The sequence below is a fragment of the Betta splendens genome, chromosome 19 (assembly GCF_900634795.4).
Source record: "Betta splendens chromosome 19, fBetSpl5.4, whole genome shotgun sequence".
Lineage (NCBI taxonomy): Eukaryota > Metazoa > Chordata > Actinopteri > Anabantiformes > Osphronemidae > Betta > Betta splendens.
Window position 1 is genome coordinate 6,409,393 of NC_040898.2, and position 21,282 is coordinate 6,430,674.

The 21,282-nt window shown below is 43.8% G+C and overlaps 1 protein-coding gene and 1 pseudogene across 5 annotated transcripts in view; both read left to right on the forward strand.

Annotated features, from left to right (window-relative positions):
* The window catches only part of LOC114850847 (NACHT, LRR and PYD domains-containing protein 12-like), a 151,420-nt gene extending 150,642 nt beyond the window's left edge, over positions 1-778 (forward strand). For all 5 annotated transcript variants that reach the window (XM_055504092.1, XM_055504093.1, XM_055504094.1 and 2 more), the window contains one exon: positions 18-778. In XM_055504092.1, coding sequence (XP_055360067.1) covers positions 18-553 — 536 coding nt within the window. In that variant the 3' untranslated portion in view covers positions 554-778. The remainder of the gene's footprint in view (positions 1-17) is intronic.
* Positions 1-21,282, forward strand: part of LOC129603350 (protein NLRC3-like) — a 45,503-nt pseudogene that overhangs the window by 10,638 nt on the left and 13,583 nt on the right.

Genomic DNA, 21,282 nt, shown 5'->3' on the forward strand with positions numbered 1-21,282 from the left:
CTTGTTCTCTCCATCAGATTTCTGTCAACTCATCATCGACACAAACACAGTGAACAGGAGACTACAACTGTCTGAAAACAACAGGAAGGTGACACATGTGGAGGAAGATCAGTCATATCCTGATCATCCAGACAGATTTAACGTCTGTCCTCAGCTGCTGTGTAGTAATGGTCTGACTGGTCGCTGTTACTGGGAGGTTGAGTGGAGAGAAAATGTTGAATTATCAGTGAGTTACAGAGGAATCAAAAGGAAAAGATTCAGTACAGACTGTTTGTTTGGATCCAATGATCAGTCCCGGAGTCTGAGGTGCTCTAAAGGTGGTTACTATGTCTGGCACAATAACATAGTAACATCCATCTCCTCCTCTGTGTCTGACAGAGTATCAGTGTATGTGGACTGTCCTGCTGGTTCTCTGTCCTTCTACAGAGTCTCCTCTGACAAACTGATCCACCTTCACACCTTCAACACCACATTCACTGAACCTCTTTATCCTGGGTTTGGGTTTGGGTTCTGTTCTCCTGGTTCCTCAGTGTCTCTGTGTGTTGTGTCGTAGTGAGAGTTTGATCCTGTCAAAGAAACGTTGTCACTGTGGAACATACTGAACTATGTTCATGTCTGTCCTGTTGTCATGTCAGATAGATGTAATAAAACAAACTATAGAGCAATTTGAGGATTGTGTGATCTTTGCATTACACCTCTGTATGTCCTGATGTTGTTGATTTTCTTTTCCCATTATCTTTTATTTTTCTCTGTTATTAAAATAAATTGCAAAAATGTCTCTCATCAGCTCCTTTATTACAGTTGATAAATAGTTGTGTTGTTCACATTTCTTGATCTTTCCATGAATTCTATTCACTGTTCTTCTTGCAAACACACTAATCATTGAAATCTCCATCAACACTCCAAAAGTTGATTCCAGATTCTGTGCTATAATATAATAAACCTTAGACCTTTAACTGTCTATTTTAGTCAATTAAATTTTAGTTTTATTCAAAATTCTAGTTGGTTTTACTTCTCAGTTTCATAAGGCCTCATTTCCACGTCTCTGGAAACGCAGGGGGGACACGGCCCCCCCTGGAGTCCCTTCAGGACTGTTGTTTGATCCAGGAACCAGCAGTGCCCAGGATTCAATCATGAGGTCTGCACACCTTGCGACTTACGCTCATTGTCTTACCCACTACACCACTGAGGAACCCTTCACACCTGGAGATGCTTCTGGCGCACTTTTAAGCCTACACTTTGAGAGCAGCATCTAAAAGTTTCTAGAATCATGCAAGATTTGAACCCTCAACCTAACTTCACAAGAACAACCTCTTAACGTCTGAGCCACTGCTCTGTTCAGGATGTGGCATGTTCAGTGTTGTATTTACAGTTTATTTGGACAAAAAGGACTTGAAAGCATCTACGGGTATGGAGGACTTGTACCAACAACCTGTCTTTACAGCAGCAGCATCTTATCTCTCGGAATAATATGGTTAAGGTTGTATTTACCGTTTACTTCAGACCTTAAAAACATCTAGCATTATTTTGGGATTCAGGCCTTAAATAATAAACCTTGTCTCTATTCTTTTTGATCTGATGTCTGTTACTCTACTAATGAGTCATGACAGTCAGTTTTAAGTTGCAGTCGCATTTGTCAAATAATACTATTACATGAGTGTTGTGCTTGCGTGTACTTTTATACCAGACGGTAATGTGTAATTCAGTGTGAGCAAAGCAGCTTTAAATGCTGAGTGTGATGTCGCGTCTGCCACTGTTTGCACCCAAATCAACAGCAGCACCTTGACCCGCTAGTTAACCTGTCTTTCCCTCCTCTACAGCACTGGTTGAGAGAAGCTGTCGGAGCGATGGCCAGACAAGCTGACAGCAGCTGAAACAAGCAGGAGGGAAGCAAACGTCAGTTAACAGACGAACCACAGATGAGACAGCGGACAGTATCCTTAAAGGTGCAGTACCGCCACCTATCGGTCATAGAGTGAAACTCATCTTATCGTACAACTTTAATCCGCTCACTTGAATGAAATATGAACGAAACAAAGCGATACCAAATATTCATGTACACAGAAAACATTCATACATTAATTACAAAACAGTCCTACTTAACTGAGGCTAAGTTACTGTCTGGCGACGTGACAACAACACATTCATTTGCTTAGCGCAAACATATACATTTCTATACCACAACATAGTGCAGTGTCTTATACAAATGTACCACTAAATACATGCCCCAGATGGATAGCAGAACTTTATCTATTACAAGACAACAGCTCGCCTGTCAACAAAAGACATAGAAAACGTTAGAATCCACGACAGTACGGTGTCCGGCAAGGGACAATCTGCGCTCACAGCCTTATTACAGCGGCGTAACGGCGCCATCTAGCGGCCGTTACAGATCACTGCTTTATAGTAACACGAAATTCGATGGTGGCATGTAAGACAGAGGGAGAAAAAGAAAAGAACAGTGAGTAACTCAGTGTATTAAGGAGGTTGACCAGCATCTGAATTTATAACTAAGAGATGGTTCGGATGGTTCAGTGTGCATATTTCTGGAAGTGACGTATCTTGGCTGACATATTTCCTCTGAAGAGACTACATAAATGACAGGGAATTTATTTTATGAATCAATTACTCATTATAATTAAATCTGTTTATTTACCTTAACAATACAAATTTGTTCAGAACTGTTTTAGAGAAGTTAATTTATCGCACCACTGACTAGTATTAAAGCTTTATCAGTCCCTAACGCTCCTCTAGTCACTGATCCATAATATCATCATTACATGGGTTCTGTGATATCAGACAGTGACCTGCACGTTGTAACATAATAAACAAAGGGCAGCAAGTTTTACCTCAAATAGACTGTCTATGGCATCCACTAAACGAAGACATTTGACGACGGCATTGGCTTTATTCCACTTTGGGACAATGGAGTCTAATAACTAAGGCTCGCAGTGAATCCCTGTAGCCAGTATTAGGAGAAGTGCTTTGCATACTTTGTACCACGGGTACAGGTGTATTTGTGGTGCATTCACACCACTGATGATTCTGAGCGTGTGGTGGTGTCAGAGTGTGGAACTGCCACTAGAAAGAGCCATTTATCTAAATATCAGATTAGCTGAACACTGCATGTAGTCAAATGAGTTGTCGCTAACTAAATCTGATCTAAATTATGTCTTAAAAAGCTTAAAGATTTGTTAGATTTTTTTCTGTCTGTTTAGTTTTGGATACCTTTTAATTTTTTTATTATCATGTGTGTATAAATTTGTGCTGCTCATGCTCAAAGACTTTTAAATAACAACAGGACAGAGTTACTGAGGAAAGAAGTGTTTATTAATAATAGTTGTGGTAGCAATAACTGTAACAATAGTTATGATAATCATATATAATAAACCATATTTGTTGAAGCAGATTGAGAGCATACAGAAACAATAACCAGGTAAAAATCTAATAATACCTAGATCAAAACAAAAACAACAAACAAAAAAACTATTTGATTAAGTGAAGCTGCAATTAGACATCAGGATCTCTTTGTTTGTGCAATGTACAGTAATACAATGTTCCACTACTGATCAGGAAGAAGAAGGGAGGATACATAAAGAATAAAGCAACACTGGAGCCACAAACTGACAAATGAGACAAAAAAAGGCCACAAATACAAACAGAATGGAAGAATTCCGTTTTTCTTTCAGTTTTTACTCAATAATCAGCATTCAGACGTTTTTGCTTCGGGGATCTGCATAGGACAGGGAGGCTGCTGAGGTTTGGGGAATGACATGGGTTTTAAAGGTAACAGTATACTTAATTGCAAGCATCAGAGCATCCGAATAGACCAAGTTTTAGGAAGCTCAGATGAGCTGAAAACAACTGGAAGCAGTTGTCTGTCTTTTCCATCATCACAACAATGCTCCACATCCAGCTGTTGCAGCCTGTAGCTTCCCACATGTTCACGCCTTGTTTGAAGGCAGAACGTCTCGTCCACTTGTTCCTGTTTCCACACAGGCTGATAGTGCAGCTTATACACATATATGTGTATATATCAGTTATCAATATTTAAATGTTTTTCAACATTTATGCTTGATGCATAGTCTTTACGTTTGTGCTCACTGAGACAGATCTCACAGGAAATAAACACATCATCATAACCAACAAGTAAATTAATTTGCGTTGACTTTAAAACCAATTTGGAAGAAAAAACTGCATTTGTAGCCTCACTTCACACTGTTTACCAGAGCTTTACTTAAAGAAATACAATAACTGCAATGATCTATATTACCATTTAAGGAAATGTACCGCTGTGGCGTGAGCTTTAAGCTGATAATGCATAATCGGTCACATGGGAAGCGTTCATATGCAGCCTTTAGGTCGAGCCCACACAAAAATTGTCACTGCAGCAAGTATACTGTGGCCTTTATGGTGGAGGTAGGTGTGGTTTTGGCTGAACTGTACCTGTAGTCAGGCTCTATAGGCTATAGACTGGGAGTGGAGGATGGAGGGTCTGGTTGCCAGGAAGTGTCAGATAATAATAGCTGCTTTTGGACTTTTATCTGAGGTATACACAATACAAAGAGGAAAACACACATACTGACTGTTTTGGTAGGAAGCGTAGGGAACATTGAGTCTGTGTACTGTAATGCAGATAAAGGTTCGATGCCCTAGTTTTTCTGTGGGTGTTTTTGTTTAATTTAAGGCAGGGGTTTCTTGGAGAGGATGTGGATGGGAGGTGGGAGGCCTCGGGGGTCACAGTAAGGACAGCATGCTGGCTTAAACAGAAGGGTACAGTAATCAGCCATAGAGAATACCAGAGCTAGAATGAATGCTGCTTCACACCGTTTAATCTCTCCAGTGGGTGATGGATAGAAAGCACTTACAGTACACGTAAACAGGACAAAAGTCTTAACTATTAAGTGAAAGAGCGGGGGGGAAATCAGAATCAAAAGAACATGTCAGAGATCAGAGGGGTCCTGAATCTCCGAAGATTGACATCGTTAGTTGCTTTTCATTTTTTGTTTGTTGTCCATAAAGTCTCGCTTGGGTTTCTCCCGCCGTGTTTATGCAACCAGTCCGTTCTGTATCCGTTAGTTCATCCCACCGCAGGGAGTTCTTCTGCCGAGCGATGGGGTGGAGAGAGTTTTTAAAAAAAAAAAAAGTAGTCCGTCTGCAGGATGCACCCGCAGTGGTTCAGTCCCAGTCTGTGATGCTTTAAGACGTTCCTCCAGGGGTTCGTCCACGACACTGAAAACAAAGCCGCCGGCCGCACACGCTCAGCTGAGAGAGAAATAAATGCATTTGCATACCTGGGATGTACGACTGAAAGGCCTCACACTGAGCCACAGTCGTCAAAAGAATAACACGAGAGTCCAAGTATGTTTGCAAAGATAAACTGGACAAGAAAGAATAAAGACGATGATGAGGAGTAAACATCTGGTCATGACCCACTGCCTCATACGAAGGGCTCCAACATACAGTCAACTAGGATCATTTCAATTTATCACACACAACAAATGAAGGGATTTCATTGGTTAAAAAGACAGCTGTCTGTATTCCTACACACATCTGAGCTGAGCCAACGGAAGCATCAACACAGTAAACGTTGGCACTTCTTTCATTGACTGCTATCTGAACACTGGCTTTTATTAGAAGACAGTATTAACAAGCTTTACACTGGATCTCTTTAATATATTGATTTATCGAAAATCCGATTTCCTGTCAAAAACTAATTTCTAAGTGACTACAAAGTTTTGAAGGTTCGTATCCTCTCGCATGACTCTTGCATACAGTATATGTACGATCTGAAATGACTCACCGGCCACTTTATTAGGTACACCTGCACAGGTTGTCCATTCAACATGACAACCCTGCTATTAATGGGACTGTTTTGTCCATCGTCTCATTCTTACTGGTTATTTTTGTGAACTCACACTGGAGTGTGTCATGTGCCACCACATAATGAAAACCTCCCCAATAGCAGGTGAACCTAATAAAATGCCAGTGAGTGGAACACATTGTAACATTATACATTGAACACAGACAATAACAATGTCACATTTTGTTTTTCACATTAAACAATGATCATGGGACAGGATTTATAATATTCTGAATCCACACACACGTCACAAGAGGTAAAGAAGGTAGATCAGACTCTCCGTGGTTTTGACCTGCAGTAGGAAGCTCTACAGTGGAGACCCAGCGTCTGTTCTCAGAGACGAATGGAAGTGTCTGTTATTTCCGCCATTTGAAATATATTTACTTTCCCCATCTTTTTCTGCGCCACGTCTCCTTGCGTTTATACATTTTTAAAACCCCTGGCTGACAAAGATTGGGACTGATCCCGTAGCATTTATGTAACCAGGTGGTATAAACATATTGTTTGCTGGCGAAATCCAATTAATTATTATTTATAGAAACCAGTTTGACAAGTCCAGTGGTTACTATTGTGGTGGAACAGCAGAGGGCGCAATGTGGTCTGAGTAGCGGTGATCAGCGAGGTTAGAGGACACGCTGGTCCGTGCATGAAGTGCAATTCATTATTCATGTGTAAAATGAAAATTGAATAACGTCTTTTCATGCTGTGTTTCGTTTCCGTAAATCGTTAAAACACATTTGCGATATACTGATTTACTCATTCTCCTTTTCTCCACTTTCAAAACGAAATAAGAAAAAGGGAAACCGGGGGCAGGGCCAGTCGCCGGACTTTCACAATAAAACGCCCAAGAGCATTTGAAGCGCAACATTGACAAATATTTGTAACTCTTGAAGGATTGCGGTCGTGTTTTGACACACAATGAGACCCACATTGTTAACATTAATCAACGTAACAATCATTTATTTAGCCCGTCTCAGTGCTGACAACTGTCGTTTACGTTACGACTCATGGCGTTTGCTAAAGGAATGACAGGTCAGTCAGCTCGCCACCGTCGGGTCACTTACACAATCACCTGCCAACAAAGCTAAGTTTTCTGTGCATCCTGCTTCATTAGACTGCAGCGATATCACGACCTTTTCGACACCTGATGAGGAAGAATTGGTGATTTTGAGTTTATGATGAGACTGAAATCGCGTCCTCCTGCTTGGCCGGTTGATGCTCTTATGCCCAGGAAGACGCTCTAATGTTGTGCCGATCTTTGCAAGTATTCTAAACAGTGATTTATTACAGTTTATTGTGGCTGTTTAGACATGCTCCATCATTGGACTTCCTGTCTCAGAGCCTGCTTTACCTGCGGGACAATAACAGCCACTCAACCTGCCTCACAATAACTGAACTCATTGTGAGCCATGACTGCCCTAATGTGCATCGCATCATCTTTGTGAGACACTCTGACCTGCAGTGCTGGAGCCCCCCAGGTGACCGTCCTGGCCCCTTCCTCTTCACCCTCTACACTGCAGACTTCAGACACAACTCATCTGGCTGTGTTCTGCAGAAGTTCTCTGACGACTCTGCAATTGTTGGACCTATCACTGACGATGATGACGCAGACTACAGAGATCTGACAGAACTTTGTGGACTGGTGTCAGCAGAACCACCTTCTAATCATTGCAGGGAAGACAAAGGAGATGGTGGTGGACTTCCACAGATGTCAGTCTACACCCCCTCCTCCAGTGAACATTCAGGGAATGAACATTCTGAGAGTGGACTGTTATAAGTGGAGCAGCAGCATCACAGGAAGGAAGAAGCTGGATAAGGTCATTAGGAAGTCCAGCTCTGTCCTGGGCTGCACTCTGGAGTCAGTGAGGGAGGTGGGAAACAGAAGAGTTCTGGCAAAATTCACATCCATGCTGGACCACGAGTCCCACCCACTGCAGGACACACTGTCTGCCCTGGAGAGCAGATTCAGTGATTCTGATTCACCCTCGCTGTGGGAACGAGAGATTCCGCAGGTCTTTCCTTCCTGCTGCTGTCAGACTTTATAATGAACAATTAGAACAAGGTGCACACTTCTACCACACTGCCACACACACGCTACATCTCCAGAGCAATTGCACCAGTCACTTTAATAGCTCACTCACTTTGTTTGGTGCAGTCACCTTATCTCATTGTTATATATACATGATGTTGATAACCTGTGGAGTTCTAAGTTCTAATTTCTTATAATTATTTTTGTGTTATTTCTTCTGTATATATGTCTTGTTGGGGATATGCGAGGAGCACAAATTATAATAATTGGATTTATAGCTCCTGATTGGAGATACCAATTATGTTTATAATTTAGATTCACAAATCTTGGTTATTAGCTTAAATATATATAACTATACGACAAATGTTTATAGTTTGGCAAGTGAAACACTTATTATTGATTTAATAATTATTAATTGAATTAACAATTAATTTACGGGGCACCACCCTGTTTCCAGGGACCAATAACCGATTTGGAATAGCCAATACAGTCTCATTTGTATTTAAGTTAGTTGAAGGGTGAACTCCGTACCATAGCCGACTCAATTCACTAGTGCTGCAAAACCATGTACAAATAATCACAGACAACGACCAATTAAATTATGAACACTTTATTAAACAGTTAATATTAACTCTAGTGTCAACACTATCTTTAATAACTCAGCAAATCACAACTTAATCTTATGGTGTGTTCGTCTGGCGTTCTGTATGTGTATGCGCGTTACCTGAGATAAGAGGGGCGTGTGTGTGTGTGTGTGTGTGTGTGTGTGTGTGTGTGTGTGTGTGTGTGTGTGTGTGAGTGTGAGAGAGAAAGAGAGAAGAGGAGGAGGAGGAGGAGGAGAGCGCCCCCCTTTAGGGGCGTGGTGAGGTGACACAGCTGCGCGCGTGTGCCGGTGAGCCCTTTGAATGGAGCGCGCGTGTCTGGCGCTCACAGGGAAAGAAGCGTGTAAAGGAGTGTGAAGTGGGACTAGCGTGGATAAGGCTTGTGGTCACACTAACACGTGGGACTATATCCTGCGATATAGTCACGTGATCGCGGAAGCGTGCAGTGGTTGAAACGTGCGCTTGGCGTGGTCGCTGCCGAAACAGAGCACTACACAGTAACACACTACAGCACTTAAGCTAGTAAAATCACAGGTTACAACACTTCAATGTGCACCTCTTAGATTCACGTAGATCTGTAACAGCGTTACAGTCACGTGATCGCGGAAATACACAGCGGTCAGATCGTGTGTGCAGGAAAAGAAACAACACAGCAATAAAACAATTACTGATCCCCTAAGAGTTCTACTCTGCTCAGACCTAAGAATGCCTCTGCCTTACTGCGCAATCCTGGTGAGAAGCTCCGGCGTTGCGTGCGTGCGTGCGTGCTTGCTTGCGCTGTTGCGGTCCGGTCCGGTCCAGGTGTGCGTCGCGGGTGATCGCGTCGTGATCAGCTGATGCGGCGGCGAGTGAGGCGGTTACGCTGGCGGTTTCCTGCCGTGTGGCTGGAAGTAGATGGGTGATCAGGCCCGTTCTCTGTGACGACGTCTCCGTTGGTTCAGCTGCGGTGGAGGCTCCAGGCGGACGGAGAGAAGAAAGGTCTGCAGTGGTCTCGTGTGCGAGGAGAGAAGGGTCCGGGACGAAGTCGGAGAGAAGAGAGGAAGGAGAGATCGAAGAGAACAAGGGGAAACGGGACAGGGTCGGAAAGAACAAGGGACGAGTCTTCGGTCACGGCGACTTTTATAACCGTGTTTTTGGTCACGCCCGTCCTATTGTTTGGTCCAATCAGGACGGCTGACGTCCAAGTTTCTCCTCCGTTTGTCGCTTGTGTCAGCGGGAGTTGGATGTCAGCGGGGGAGCCAGGTATGGGTCCCCAGCCTGGCGCCTGGTTTTGGCGCTGAGATTTGAAATCTCTTTGTTCTCACTCACTACTATCAGGATGAGGACTTTACATGCAGGCCGCAGTACCTCCTTTGTCTGAGCATGTGGGACCTTAATAATAATTCTGTTAATAACAGATTATACATATGAGGTCCCCCAACAGTCTATATGTCTCTGTGCTGTTGCAACTTGGTAATTTCCCCATCTCGGAACAATAAAGGTATTCTATCTATCTATCTACCTTGCATTGAATATCTTATGTGCATGTTCCTATGATAGTAATGTCATGTCTTAGTCCCGTTTCCGGTTTTATTTTGAAGCACTTCTTGTCTCACCCACGTCTCAGCTGTTTCCATGTCATTCCCAGTTAATCACGCACACCTGACAGTTATCTCGAAATCCAGCCTGCCTGCTCCTTGCCTGTACTTTTGCCGTGGAAAGACTGGTAACGTACCTGACCGTTTGACCAAGATTAGAGCCTGCTCCTTTGGTGCTCACGTCTGAGAGCACTTGTGTATATCTGTGCTTGCCTTAAGTTACGTAATAAAGACTGTCACCTCTTAAACCACCAACCTGTCCACGCTGTGCATGTGGGTCTGATATCTGCAAAAGTCTGACAAGTAAAGCAGCAGTCCTTTTTTTTCACAAAACATTTGTAGTCAGAACTGCCCATATGTTTTTTAACCAATGTTTATTTACCAAGTTTAAATCTGCCAACTCACAAAATCTTCAACATCAAGGCTGAACTTTATAGAACATGTAAAATGTAATATTATCTATCAGCATAGAAACATAAAACAATGGCCAAATTATTTAAAAACATGTTGCTAAAAGAGCTACAGACTGTTTTCCTCAGATCAGGATGACCGATGAATCAGAAACAACAGTGCATCCTGGAACACTGTGGGTTCACCTCTTGTAATGCAGTCCTATGACCTATGTGAGGCAGAGAGACAGTCATCATTGACACAAATGTCCTCTTCTGGCCAAAATCCCTTCCACACCCAGAAGAACAACAGCATGCAGAGCTAGACTGTCACTCATCTGCTCTGTACATACAGTAACACCTTGTTGCGTGGCGGATCATGTGATCACACACACTTTGCCTCAGAATTTGCCTCACAAAGATGATGCGATGCACATTAGGGCAGTCATGGCTCAGAATGAGTTCAGTTATTGTGAGGCAGGTTGAGTGGCTGTTATTCTCCCGCAGGTAAAGCAGGCTCTGAGACAGGAAGTCCAATGATGGAGCATGTCTAAACAGCCACAATAAACTGTAATAAATCACTGTTTAGAATACTTGCAAAGAATCGGACCACAACATTAGAGCGTCTTTCCTGGGGCATAAGAGCATCCAAACGGCCAAGCAGGAGGACGCGATTTCAGTCTCATCATAACTCAAAATCACCAATTCTTCCTCATCAGGTGTCGAAAAGGTCGTGATATCGCTGCAGTCTAATGAAGCAGGATGCACAGAAAACTTAGCTTTGTTGGCAGGTGATTGTGTAAGTGACCCGACGGTGGCGAGCTGACTGACCTGTCATTCCTTTAGCAAACGCCATGAGTCGTAACGTAAACGACAGTTGTCAGCACTGAGACGGGCTAAATTGTTACGTTGGTTAATGTTAACAATGTGGGTCTCATTGTGTGTCAAAACACGACCGCAATCCTTCAAGAGTTACAAATATTTGCCGATGTTGCCCTTCAAGTGCTCTTGGGCGTTTTAATTTGAAAGTCCGGCGACTGGCCCCGCCCCCAGTTTCCCTTTTTCTTATTTCGTTTTGTGTTGAAAAGGAGAATGAGTAAATCAATATATCGCAAATGTGTTTTACCGATTTACGGAAACGAAACACAGCATAAAAGACGTTATTAAATTTTCATTTTACACATGAATAATGAATTGCACTTCATGCACGGACCCACTGCCGTATACTATTAGAGTATTGTACTGTTGCATCTTATTTTCTTGCCTTGAGTTGATTTTTTATTTTACATTTCTATTCTTTGTAAATCATATACTTTAAAAAAGTAAATACCAAAAAATAAATAAATACGGGAACAAAGACCCCACGAAAATTTTGTAATTGAAGTCCTGTGTGCCTGTATTTATCCCGGCTTCATTTACATTGAAGTCTCTCCCTCCAGATCCCCAAGGCTGCAGAGAACTGGTGATATTTTTAAATGCTTCCCTCCATTTTTTTTCTCATTTCCTTCCTCTCTTTTCTTCTCGTCTGGCTAAGGCATTACAGTCTGTTTGGGTCATCAGAAGAAGAAGAAGTCCAGCATATTGTCAGAAACATTTTGCTATATCATCTACATGTTTATAATTTACAGATTACTGTATGTATATAAAAACATCTACCTAAAAAGTTTAAGAGTTTTCGAAGTTACATTCAGTAGCTGAACTAAAGAAAAACAAAACCATAGAAATGTCAACAGAACTTCACACAAGTAGAAAACTGAACATACATTGACAGTGCATTGGATCCTGCATGACAATCAAAAACTAAGGGCAAGAATTGCAGACCACAAATAGATATATCTATATTTATATATAAATGTTTTTTACTGGTAATACAATAAATACAACATTAGTAAATGGCTACAACTGACTCTCCATCCATACCTGACAGCATGTTATTAGTACAATGTTTGAATACAGAAGGATGCCACTAAAGTAGAGATCCATACGAATAGAAAGGTTTAATTCCATCCCTCTTGGTTCTATTTGCACAGACAAATGTAAGAATATGTATTTATTCATATGCTTCTTTTTTTTCTGGAATCCACAAAATGCTGACTACTTGACAAAACTAACCAGAAAAGTAGAAACTACACTACCGCAGTCAGTTAGTGGAAGACAGGCTGGAAACGCTTCGAATAAAGACCTGCTCCGTTTTCCCATAACAATTACATAGTGACATGTCTGTTGGACCTGTTCCCCCTGGTCTGCCCACTCCCCATGGCTCCTGCCCCATCCAGCAGGGGGCGATGGGGGAGGGAGGTGGACAATCAAAGGACGAAGCAGAAGAAGGCATCATTTACCTCCTTCTTCTACATTGCAATAACAATTTTCCTTTTTTGTTAAACATACATACTATATTACACACATATAATATGTATATACATACATTAGAGTTAGCTTTTTTTTGGATATCATAAACTTAAAAAAGTATACAAAAATAAAATGTTTTTATGATGATCTGTCTAATTGTTCTCCTTCAGTCAGCAAGGCCTGGTTTTTAGGGGTTAGAGCCAGAAGGGACTTGTCCCCGTGGACTAGAAGCTCCGGCCTCGGAGCTCCATACAGTAAGTGTCCTCCTCGCCTCCTGTCACACCGTGAAAGGCTCCTTATGCAAATCTGCTCTTTTTGTGTCAGTTGCTCTTTTTTCTGTCCTTCTGTGTCCATGCTCTCTTTTTTTAGCTGATGTCCCGCTAGTGATTTGTTTATTTACTAAAAAAAGAGAGAACAAGCGAGTCAGTGTAAAGAGGACAACGTTCTCAGACGGGAAGTGCGACTTTGACTTGGTAAAAAAAGGATGTACAGTAAATACATGGTTTGTTTTATTTCTTTACACTGAGGAAAGTGAACGTGTCAGGGAACGGCAGATGAAAGGACCCACATGCACAGCACGGAGACCACAGGCAGAACGTAGGGTTAAACGGTTTATTGCAGAATCACAGGCGGTCCGGATCATACACAGTCAGTCACGGGGCGTAAGGGAGTAGGCTGTCTCGTAGTCGAGCGGTCAGGTTCGTTAATCCAGAGTTATCCAAGCGACAGTACAGATAAGGGAGCAGGCGAGAATCAGAAGTCAAAAACAGAGCAGGATCAAAAACACGCGAATAGAATAACTAGTGCTGGGAATGGAGTCTGGCATACGAGCGACGATCTGGCGGGGAACTGAGGAAACAGGTGGTGGTTTAAATACAAGAAGTGATTACTTGGATACGGAGCAGGTGTGACTAATGGGGACCGGAAGTAAGCTGGAACCGAAACAGAAACCGGGAGACTACCAAAATAAAGACAGGAAGTGGAAACTGGAACCCAAAACATGATGATATGACCGAAAAACAAGGTGTCTTCAAAATAAACCTGATAACGGAGCCAGAACCTGACAAAACGTATGCCTCAAAAACACTGACATTAAAACAGCTTTGTTATTCTGTAAACAAATAGATCATCGCTGTTACACAAATGAAAAAATCATAATATCACATTGTACATGGTGAAAAAAAGTTCCTTTTAACAGCATCTTGATTAGGACAAATATTGTTACTGACCCGGGTCTCAAAGGCCAGCATGGGAGCCGAACAGCAGCAAATTAACATCAGACTCATCTTATCTTAGTCTTAATTTTATTTGATCTTAAATGCTAAAATTATCTTGATCTAAAACTATTATATCTTTTTATTTGTATTTAAACTGGAGAAGGCCATGCTAAAATTTTAATGCAAAAAAGTCAAGAAAATGTTATCGCTAGTATCTTTTTATGATTTGGTACAGTAGTTGTATAGTTACTAATATGTTTAGGTTAAGGGAAGGTAATGGTTCAGGTTTAATATTATTTATATTTGACTATAATTCTATACTACACTTTTTTTTAAATGTTTCATCCTGTACTATAATTAATAAGATGAAAGTTATGTAGAAACATTGCTACTTGTCATGAACCAGGCTGTTCCGGTTGTCTTCTAGGTTGTTATGTTCATTTCCTGTCTTATTTTTGTGTTCCCCGGTCTTGTTCCTGTCTGCTTTAGGTTTGGTTCACCAGTCATGTGTTTACTTCCTGTTTTATTTTCATGCACTTCCGGTTCTGTCCTGTCTTGCCTAGTTCACCTTTGTCTCCTGTCATGTCATCACCAGCTGTGTCTCTTCATCAATCACCTCCCTGCATTTAAGCACCTGCACGTCCCTTTGTTCTCTGCCAGTTTGTTGTTATCGAGCACCCGGTTTGTATGTCTCCCAGCCAACTCAAAGTAAGTTGAAGGTTTTGACCCATGCCTGGTTTTTGACTCTGTTTGCCTTGTCCTTGCCTGTACCTCTGCTTGAATCCTGAGTTTCCTGGTTCTGACAATTGCCTGCCTGACTCCTGTTTTGCCTGCCGTCTTTATGCCAAATAAACCTGGCTTATTCTAAGTTTGTCTCCCGGGCTGTGCGTTTGGGTCCTTCACTCCTGTCCACTCCCTGCGAGTCCTGACAGCTACAGACAGAGGAAACCCCTATAGTTTAATAAGACAAGTCTCACACACTGTGACCACAGACACATAGAAAGACATTAAATCCAATGCGGTGCAACCAGCTGCTGAAACCAAGCAAATCTGTTAAGTAAACAATTGGAGCAAAATAAATAAGAAGCAGGGATGTACCTGTAATGGGAAAAATTGTACGTTAATGCTTTTTGTGTTCATTTCTGACTCTGTATAGCAATCATGCATTCTGTACTTGTTGATTAGGACCAGAACTGAACATTCTCAGACAAACAATCTATCTCCCTCTCAAGGTGACTGATTGTTCATGGCCTGTGTCTGCCTTTTTACCCCTGGGCTCTGGCTCCTTTCTGTCTGATGCCTTAACAGACCCAAGGCTGTAACCTTGTGTATTCCCTGTTTATTGTAAACATCTTCACCCACAGTGTGATAATGAGATTCCACCAGGTCCTGGGAGAAAGGTTAAAAGGCAGAAGCAACTTGAGGATCATGGGCTCTTTGAATTATACCTCCATGGTGTGGCCCAGCTGGGAGATCAGTGCACCATCAACAAACGCTTGCACAATCAAGCGTTTGTTGATGTGCACGATCAACATCCATGCTTTTTATTTGCTTTACCCCATTATTTTTTATTTTCTTTATTATTTCAATAAATTGCAAAAAGGACAACTCTCATGTGCTTCTTTTATGGAAAATTTCCACCACAGTACCTTAGGCTAACACATTCATAACTAAACAACTTTTGTACTGTGGTTTACCTTGGAGATTAATACTAATACCAATAATAGTGTTAAGGTATGTGCACATACTCATACAAACATATACATATCATATACATACACATATGCATTGTTATACATATCCCATACTACTTAATAAAAGTCATGACATACAACACCACAATTCCCATATTCACACATTATTGATATTGATAGTGATAAGTATCAGTAATACTTACAGTTGGATTTGGAAAGTGTCCCACTACAAGGTTAGTAAGGCTGTAGCTTAATATTATTCACCCAAAGGGTGAGGCAGACGTTGGTGCATGAACAATGCCACTTGTGGAAGACAGGGTGATGTGAGGGGCTCGGCCACTACGCCCATCCAGCAAGCAGAGGAAGGAATCCCAGCAGCCAGGGAGCCCACACACCTTCAGTTCCAGGAGGGCAGGTGTTGCGACCCAAGCCGCCCACACAGAGCCCCCCACAGAGCTGCAGCAGCCACAGAGACAGCACCCGAGGCCAGAGTGGGCCCACCGGGGGTCAACGCTGTCCGCCCCATGAGAACCAGGGGCAAACACTCCCCCCGGCGGGAGGGTCGGCCCTGAAGGAGTAGAGCCCGAGGACCCACGGTCCGTAGGGAGCCCGCCAGAAGATGCCCCCGCGCCCAGAGTGGGGCCCGCCCCCAGTCCACCACCCCTACACGAGCAGAGCGGGGCCGACCCCATCGGCCCGACCTCATCCCCTGGCGCCACAGCGGCCTGCAGCACAAGGCCAGCAATTGGTGGGGGTCAGCAGAAAAGAGACCACACAGGCAGACGATCATCGTACCCCGGACGGAAAACCGGACCCCCCCCACACTCCAACCGCACCACACGCATACCAACTACACAGACACGCACACGCACACACAAACTCTCTCACAACAAACTAGTCAATCATACGTGAACCAATGCATCTCAGATACATTCTCGCTCCCACACCATTCGCTTGATCACATTCGTGGGGAGGGTAGGTCTCCGGCCTGCCGTCCATGTGGCCCCAGGCAGGGACCGCTGGCAGGTTTTTATTGACATGAATGGTTTTAAGAGCAGATATCCAAAGCACCATACGTGTACATTCATCTGGGTTTGTATGGTTGCTACAGCTGAGGACCAACGCTTTTCTCCCTTCCTCGTGATTTCACTGAAACAGGAAGGCAGCAAAAGCAAAGACAACACAGGGAGCAGTCACTGAAATATCTTCTAATGAGATTAGTGCTCATTGAGTGGACTCTCTATCTCTAATCCGCCTTGGATGCTGCTTCTCCTCACACTTCCCTCTCCCTGCGCTATCGACTCCCATCTTTACGACCTCATCACACTCAGCTGCTTTACTGCTCAGACCTTTCTTGGCCTGTGTTGGGAGAGGGAGAGAAGCTTTTTTTCACTGTTTTTCTTGCAAACACACTGATCATCGATCAAATCTCCATCCAGCCAGTGGCTAAAGTTGATTCCAGATTGTGTGCTGTAATGTAATAAGAATTTCTCTATTCTCAAGCATTAACTGACAAACACCACACGCTATGTAACCTTTACTTCCAAATGTTTTGCTATGTTAGTATGTTGGCAATGATTCCTTCCAACCTTCACAACTGTTTTAATCATTCAAAATCAAAATTCTAGTTGGTTTACTTCTCAGTTTCATAAGGCCTTCTTTCCACCTCTCTGGAAACGCAGGGAGGACACGGCCCCCCCTGGAGTCCCTTCAGGACTGTTGAGTGATCCAGGAACCAGCAGTGCCCAGGATTCAATCATGAGGTCTGCACGCCTTGCGACTTACGCTCATCGTCTTACCCACTACACCACTGAGGAACCCTTTCACACTGGAGGTGCTTCTGTCGTGCTTTTTAAGCCTTAACTTTGAGAGCAGCGTCTAAAAGCTTCTAGAATCATGCAAAATTGAACTTTCAAATACACAAGAACAACCTCTTAACCTCTGAGCCACTGCTCTGTTCAGGTTGTGACATGTTCAGTGTTGTATTTACAGTTTTATTTTGGACAAAAAGGACTTGAAAGCATCTTATCTTTCTGAGTAATACTGTTTTAAGGTTGTATTTACAGTTACTTGACGACAAGGCCTAAAAGGTTAGCCATTATTTGGGATTTAGGCTTTAAAATAGGACACTTAAGGTAAAAGAAAGAAAGTTAAAGAGTTCAATCTTTAATGGCTTAGAGGTTATGAGCTCGATTAGACAGGGTGAGGTAACAGGCGCCATCTAGCGGCCCTTATAAATCACTGCCCTATATTAACATGAAATACGATGGTGGCATGTACAGTAAGATTGAGGGAGAAAAGGAAAAGAACACTGAGTAACTCAGTGTATCAAGGAGTTTGACCAGCATCTGAATTTATAACTAAGCGATGCTTCACAGGGTTAAGTGTGCATATTTCTGCATGTCATGTATCTTGGCTGACATATTTCCTAAGACCCTACATGTTTATTCACCTTAACAACACAAATTTGTTCAGAACTGAACGTAGAGAAGTTAATTTATCGCACCACTGACTAGTATTAAAGCTTTATCAGTCCCTACCGCTCCTCTAGTCACTCATCCATATCACCATCATTACATGGGTTCTGTGATATCAGACAGTGAGCTGCACGTTGTTACATAATAAACAAAGGGCAGCGAGTATTACCTCAAATAGACTGTCTATGGGAAACATCAGCCATAATCATTTCTTTCTGTATCTGCTTAAAATGATCAAATTGAGCAGGAAACATAACAACATAATTTTAGTAAAATACAACCATCACCAGCTCAGACATGAGGATGAGTGAAGTCTTGAACTTACTGAAATCCACCTCTTTCTTTAGTTTTATCGATTTCTAGCTGACAATAACTTGGTTTACACCGTTCTTGTAAATGTAACTTTTTTCTAGAGTTTCCATTATCATTGTTTATTTGTAATAAATATATAATAAAGCCATGTAGAAAGGCTGACTAGTCCATGGAACTTTTCCTGCATCCACTAAACGAAGACATTTGACGACGGCATTGGCTTTATTAGACTTTATTAGACTTTGTGACGATGGAGTCTAATAACTAAGGCTCCCAGTGAATCCCTGTAGCCACTGGGGCATAAAAGGAGCAGAGGTCCTGGTATTAGGAGAAGTGCTTTGCATACTTTGTACCACGGGTACAGGTGTACTCACCAACTCTATCTGCCCCAGTTACCGCTGATCACCTCGAAGGTGAAAAAGCTGAGTGACACACCTGACAGCGGCCCAGGACCAGGAATGCCCACCCCGGATCTACCTGCAGCATCGGGCCCTGACTCACCTGGAGTCCTCTGGGAGCACTGAGAGAGTCTTGTTTTTGACTTCTCCAGTGCTTTCAACACCATCCAGACATCACTGCTGAGGAGGAAGCTGGAGGTGGCAGGTGTGGACCAACATCTGGCTGCTTGGACCATCAACTACCTCACAGACAGGCCACAGTTTGTGAGGCTGAAGTACTGTGTGTCTGATGTAGTTGTCTGCAGCACGGGGGACGGTGCTCTCCCCTTTTTTCTCTTCACACTGTACACATTGGACTTCCAGTACAACTCCCACCACTGTCACCTCCAGAAGTTCTCGGATGACACCACCATTGCTGGATGTGTATAGGGGGATGAGCAGGAGTACAGGGGGGTCATCTCTGACTTTGTGGGCTGGTGTGAGAACAACCACCTGATACTAAACACCGGCAAAACAAAGGAGTTAGTGCTTGACTTCAGGAGGTCCCCTCCACCACACACACAGGTGAACATCCAGGGCTCAGACATTGAGTCTGTGAACACATTTAAATACCTGTGTGTTGACCTCAACAATAAACTGGACTGGTCAAACAACACAGACGCTCCGTATAAGAACAGCCAGAGTGGCCTCCACCTGCTGAGGAGACTGAGGTCCTTTGGTGTGTGCAGACAGCTGCTAAGGACTTTCTATGACACTGTGGTGGCCTCAGTAGTCCTGTATAGAGTTGTGTGCTGGGGGGGGGGCAGTACAGGCAGAGACAGGAAGAGACTCAACAAGCTGGTTCAGAAAACAGGCTCTGTCCTGGGCTGCACACTGGAGTCCATGGAGGAGGTGGTGGACAGAAGGATGCTGGTAAACTAACATCCATCATGGAGAACCCTCCACCCCCTGCACCACTGTAGAGGCTCTGAGCAGCTCCTTCAGCTCCACACTGTTACACCCACAGTGCAGGAAGGAGCGCTAGCGCAGGTCATTCCTCCCCACAGACATCAGACTGTACAACACAGCGCTACAGTGACACACTATGTGGATCACGTGGCAAACTTTTCTTCTTACTGTTGTAAAACCACCAAAACAAGTGCAATTTTTTTCACATTTTTATAATAAAACAATAAGCTGTCAAATAAATGCAGTGTAGTAGAGTAGTAACATAGGAGAACCACCTCACACACACACACACATCCAAAATACATACAAAACACATCAGTTTTCTTGTTTCTCTTGCTATGAGCGAAAAACAGAATTTAATCACCTTAATCCTTATGAACAGGTTGACTGTCTTGTGGATGATGCTGCAGCTTCTCTACGTACAATTGTCAGGGCGGCGTAGATGACGGACCCACATGCACAGCACAAGACGAGGTTTACTGGTGTTACAGAATGACGTTTATTCCACAATGCAGAGTCAAATCCAGGCAGGGTCATACACAGGAGATCTAGCCGGTTAAACAGGTTCAGGCAGTAGCGTAGTCAGGGACAGGCACAGGTCAGACACGAGAGGTGAGTACAATACCAGAACGGCAGGCGAGGAATCGTGGTCAGGCAGGCGGGGTCGGTAACAAGCAGAAGCAACAATCTAGACAGACAAGGATCAGGCAGGCTCAGAATCGGAGGTCAGAACTGGAAACACGGTACACAACAAGGCAGAACTAGAAACGCTGGAAAGTGGTGATCTCACACAACAATCTGGCAACTGGAGTCTGTGATGGGTGAATGCTAAATACCGGTGTTGATTAGTAAACTGCTAACAGGGTTGCTGAGTGCTCGGGGGACTGAACCGGAGAAACAGGAAGTATACAAAATAAAAACCGGAAGTCCTTTCCGGGGGAAGGGCGGGTGACAAGCCCGGATGTGACAGTACCCCCCCCCCCCCCAGGGCGTCTACCACGGCGCCCACGGGAAGTCCCCCCCCCGACCAGGGCGGGCGGAGGGCGGATCAGGAGGAGGGACCGGATCCTGGCGCTGTCCTCGTCGCCGCCTCAGCCCGTCCGGGGCGGGAGCCTCCGGATGTGCCCGATGGAAGTCCCGGATGAGCGAGCGGTCCAGGATGTCCCGAGCCGGGACCCAGGACCTCTCGTCCGCACCGTAGCCTTCCCAGTCGACCAGGTATTGGAACCCGCGGCCCCGGCGCCTGCAGTCGAGAAGGTCCCGCACCGAGTAGACCGGGTGGCCGTCCACCACCCGAGGCGGGGGTGGAGGTTGGGACGGCGGGACCAGAGGGCAGGAGCGGTGGGGCTTGAGCCGGCTGACGTGGAAGGTCGGGTGCACTTTCATGGACCTGGGCAACGAGAGTCTCACGGCCACGGGGTTAATCA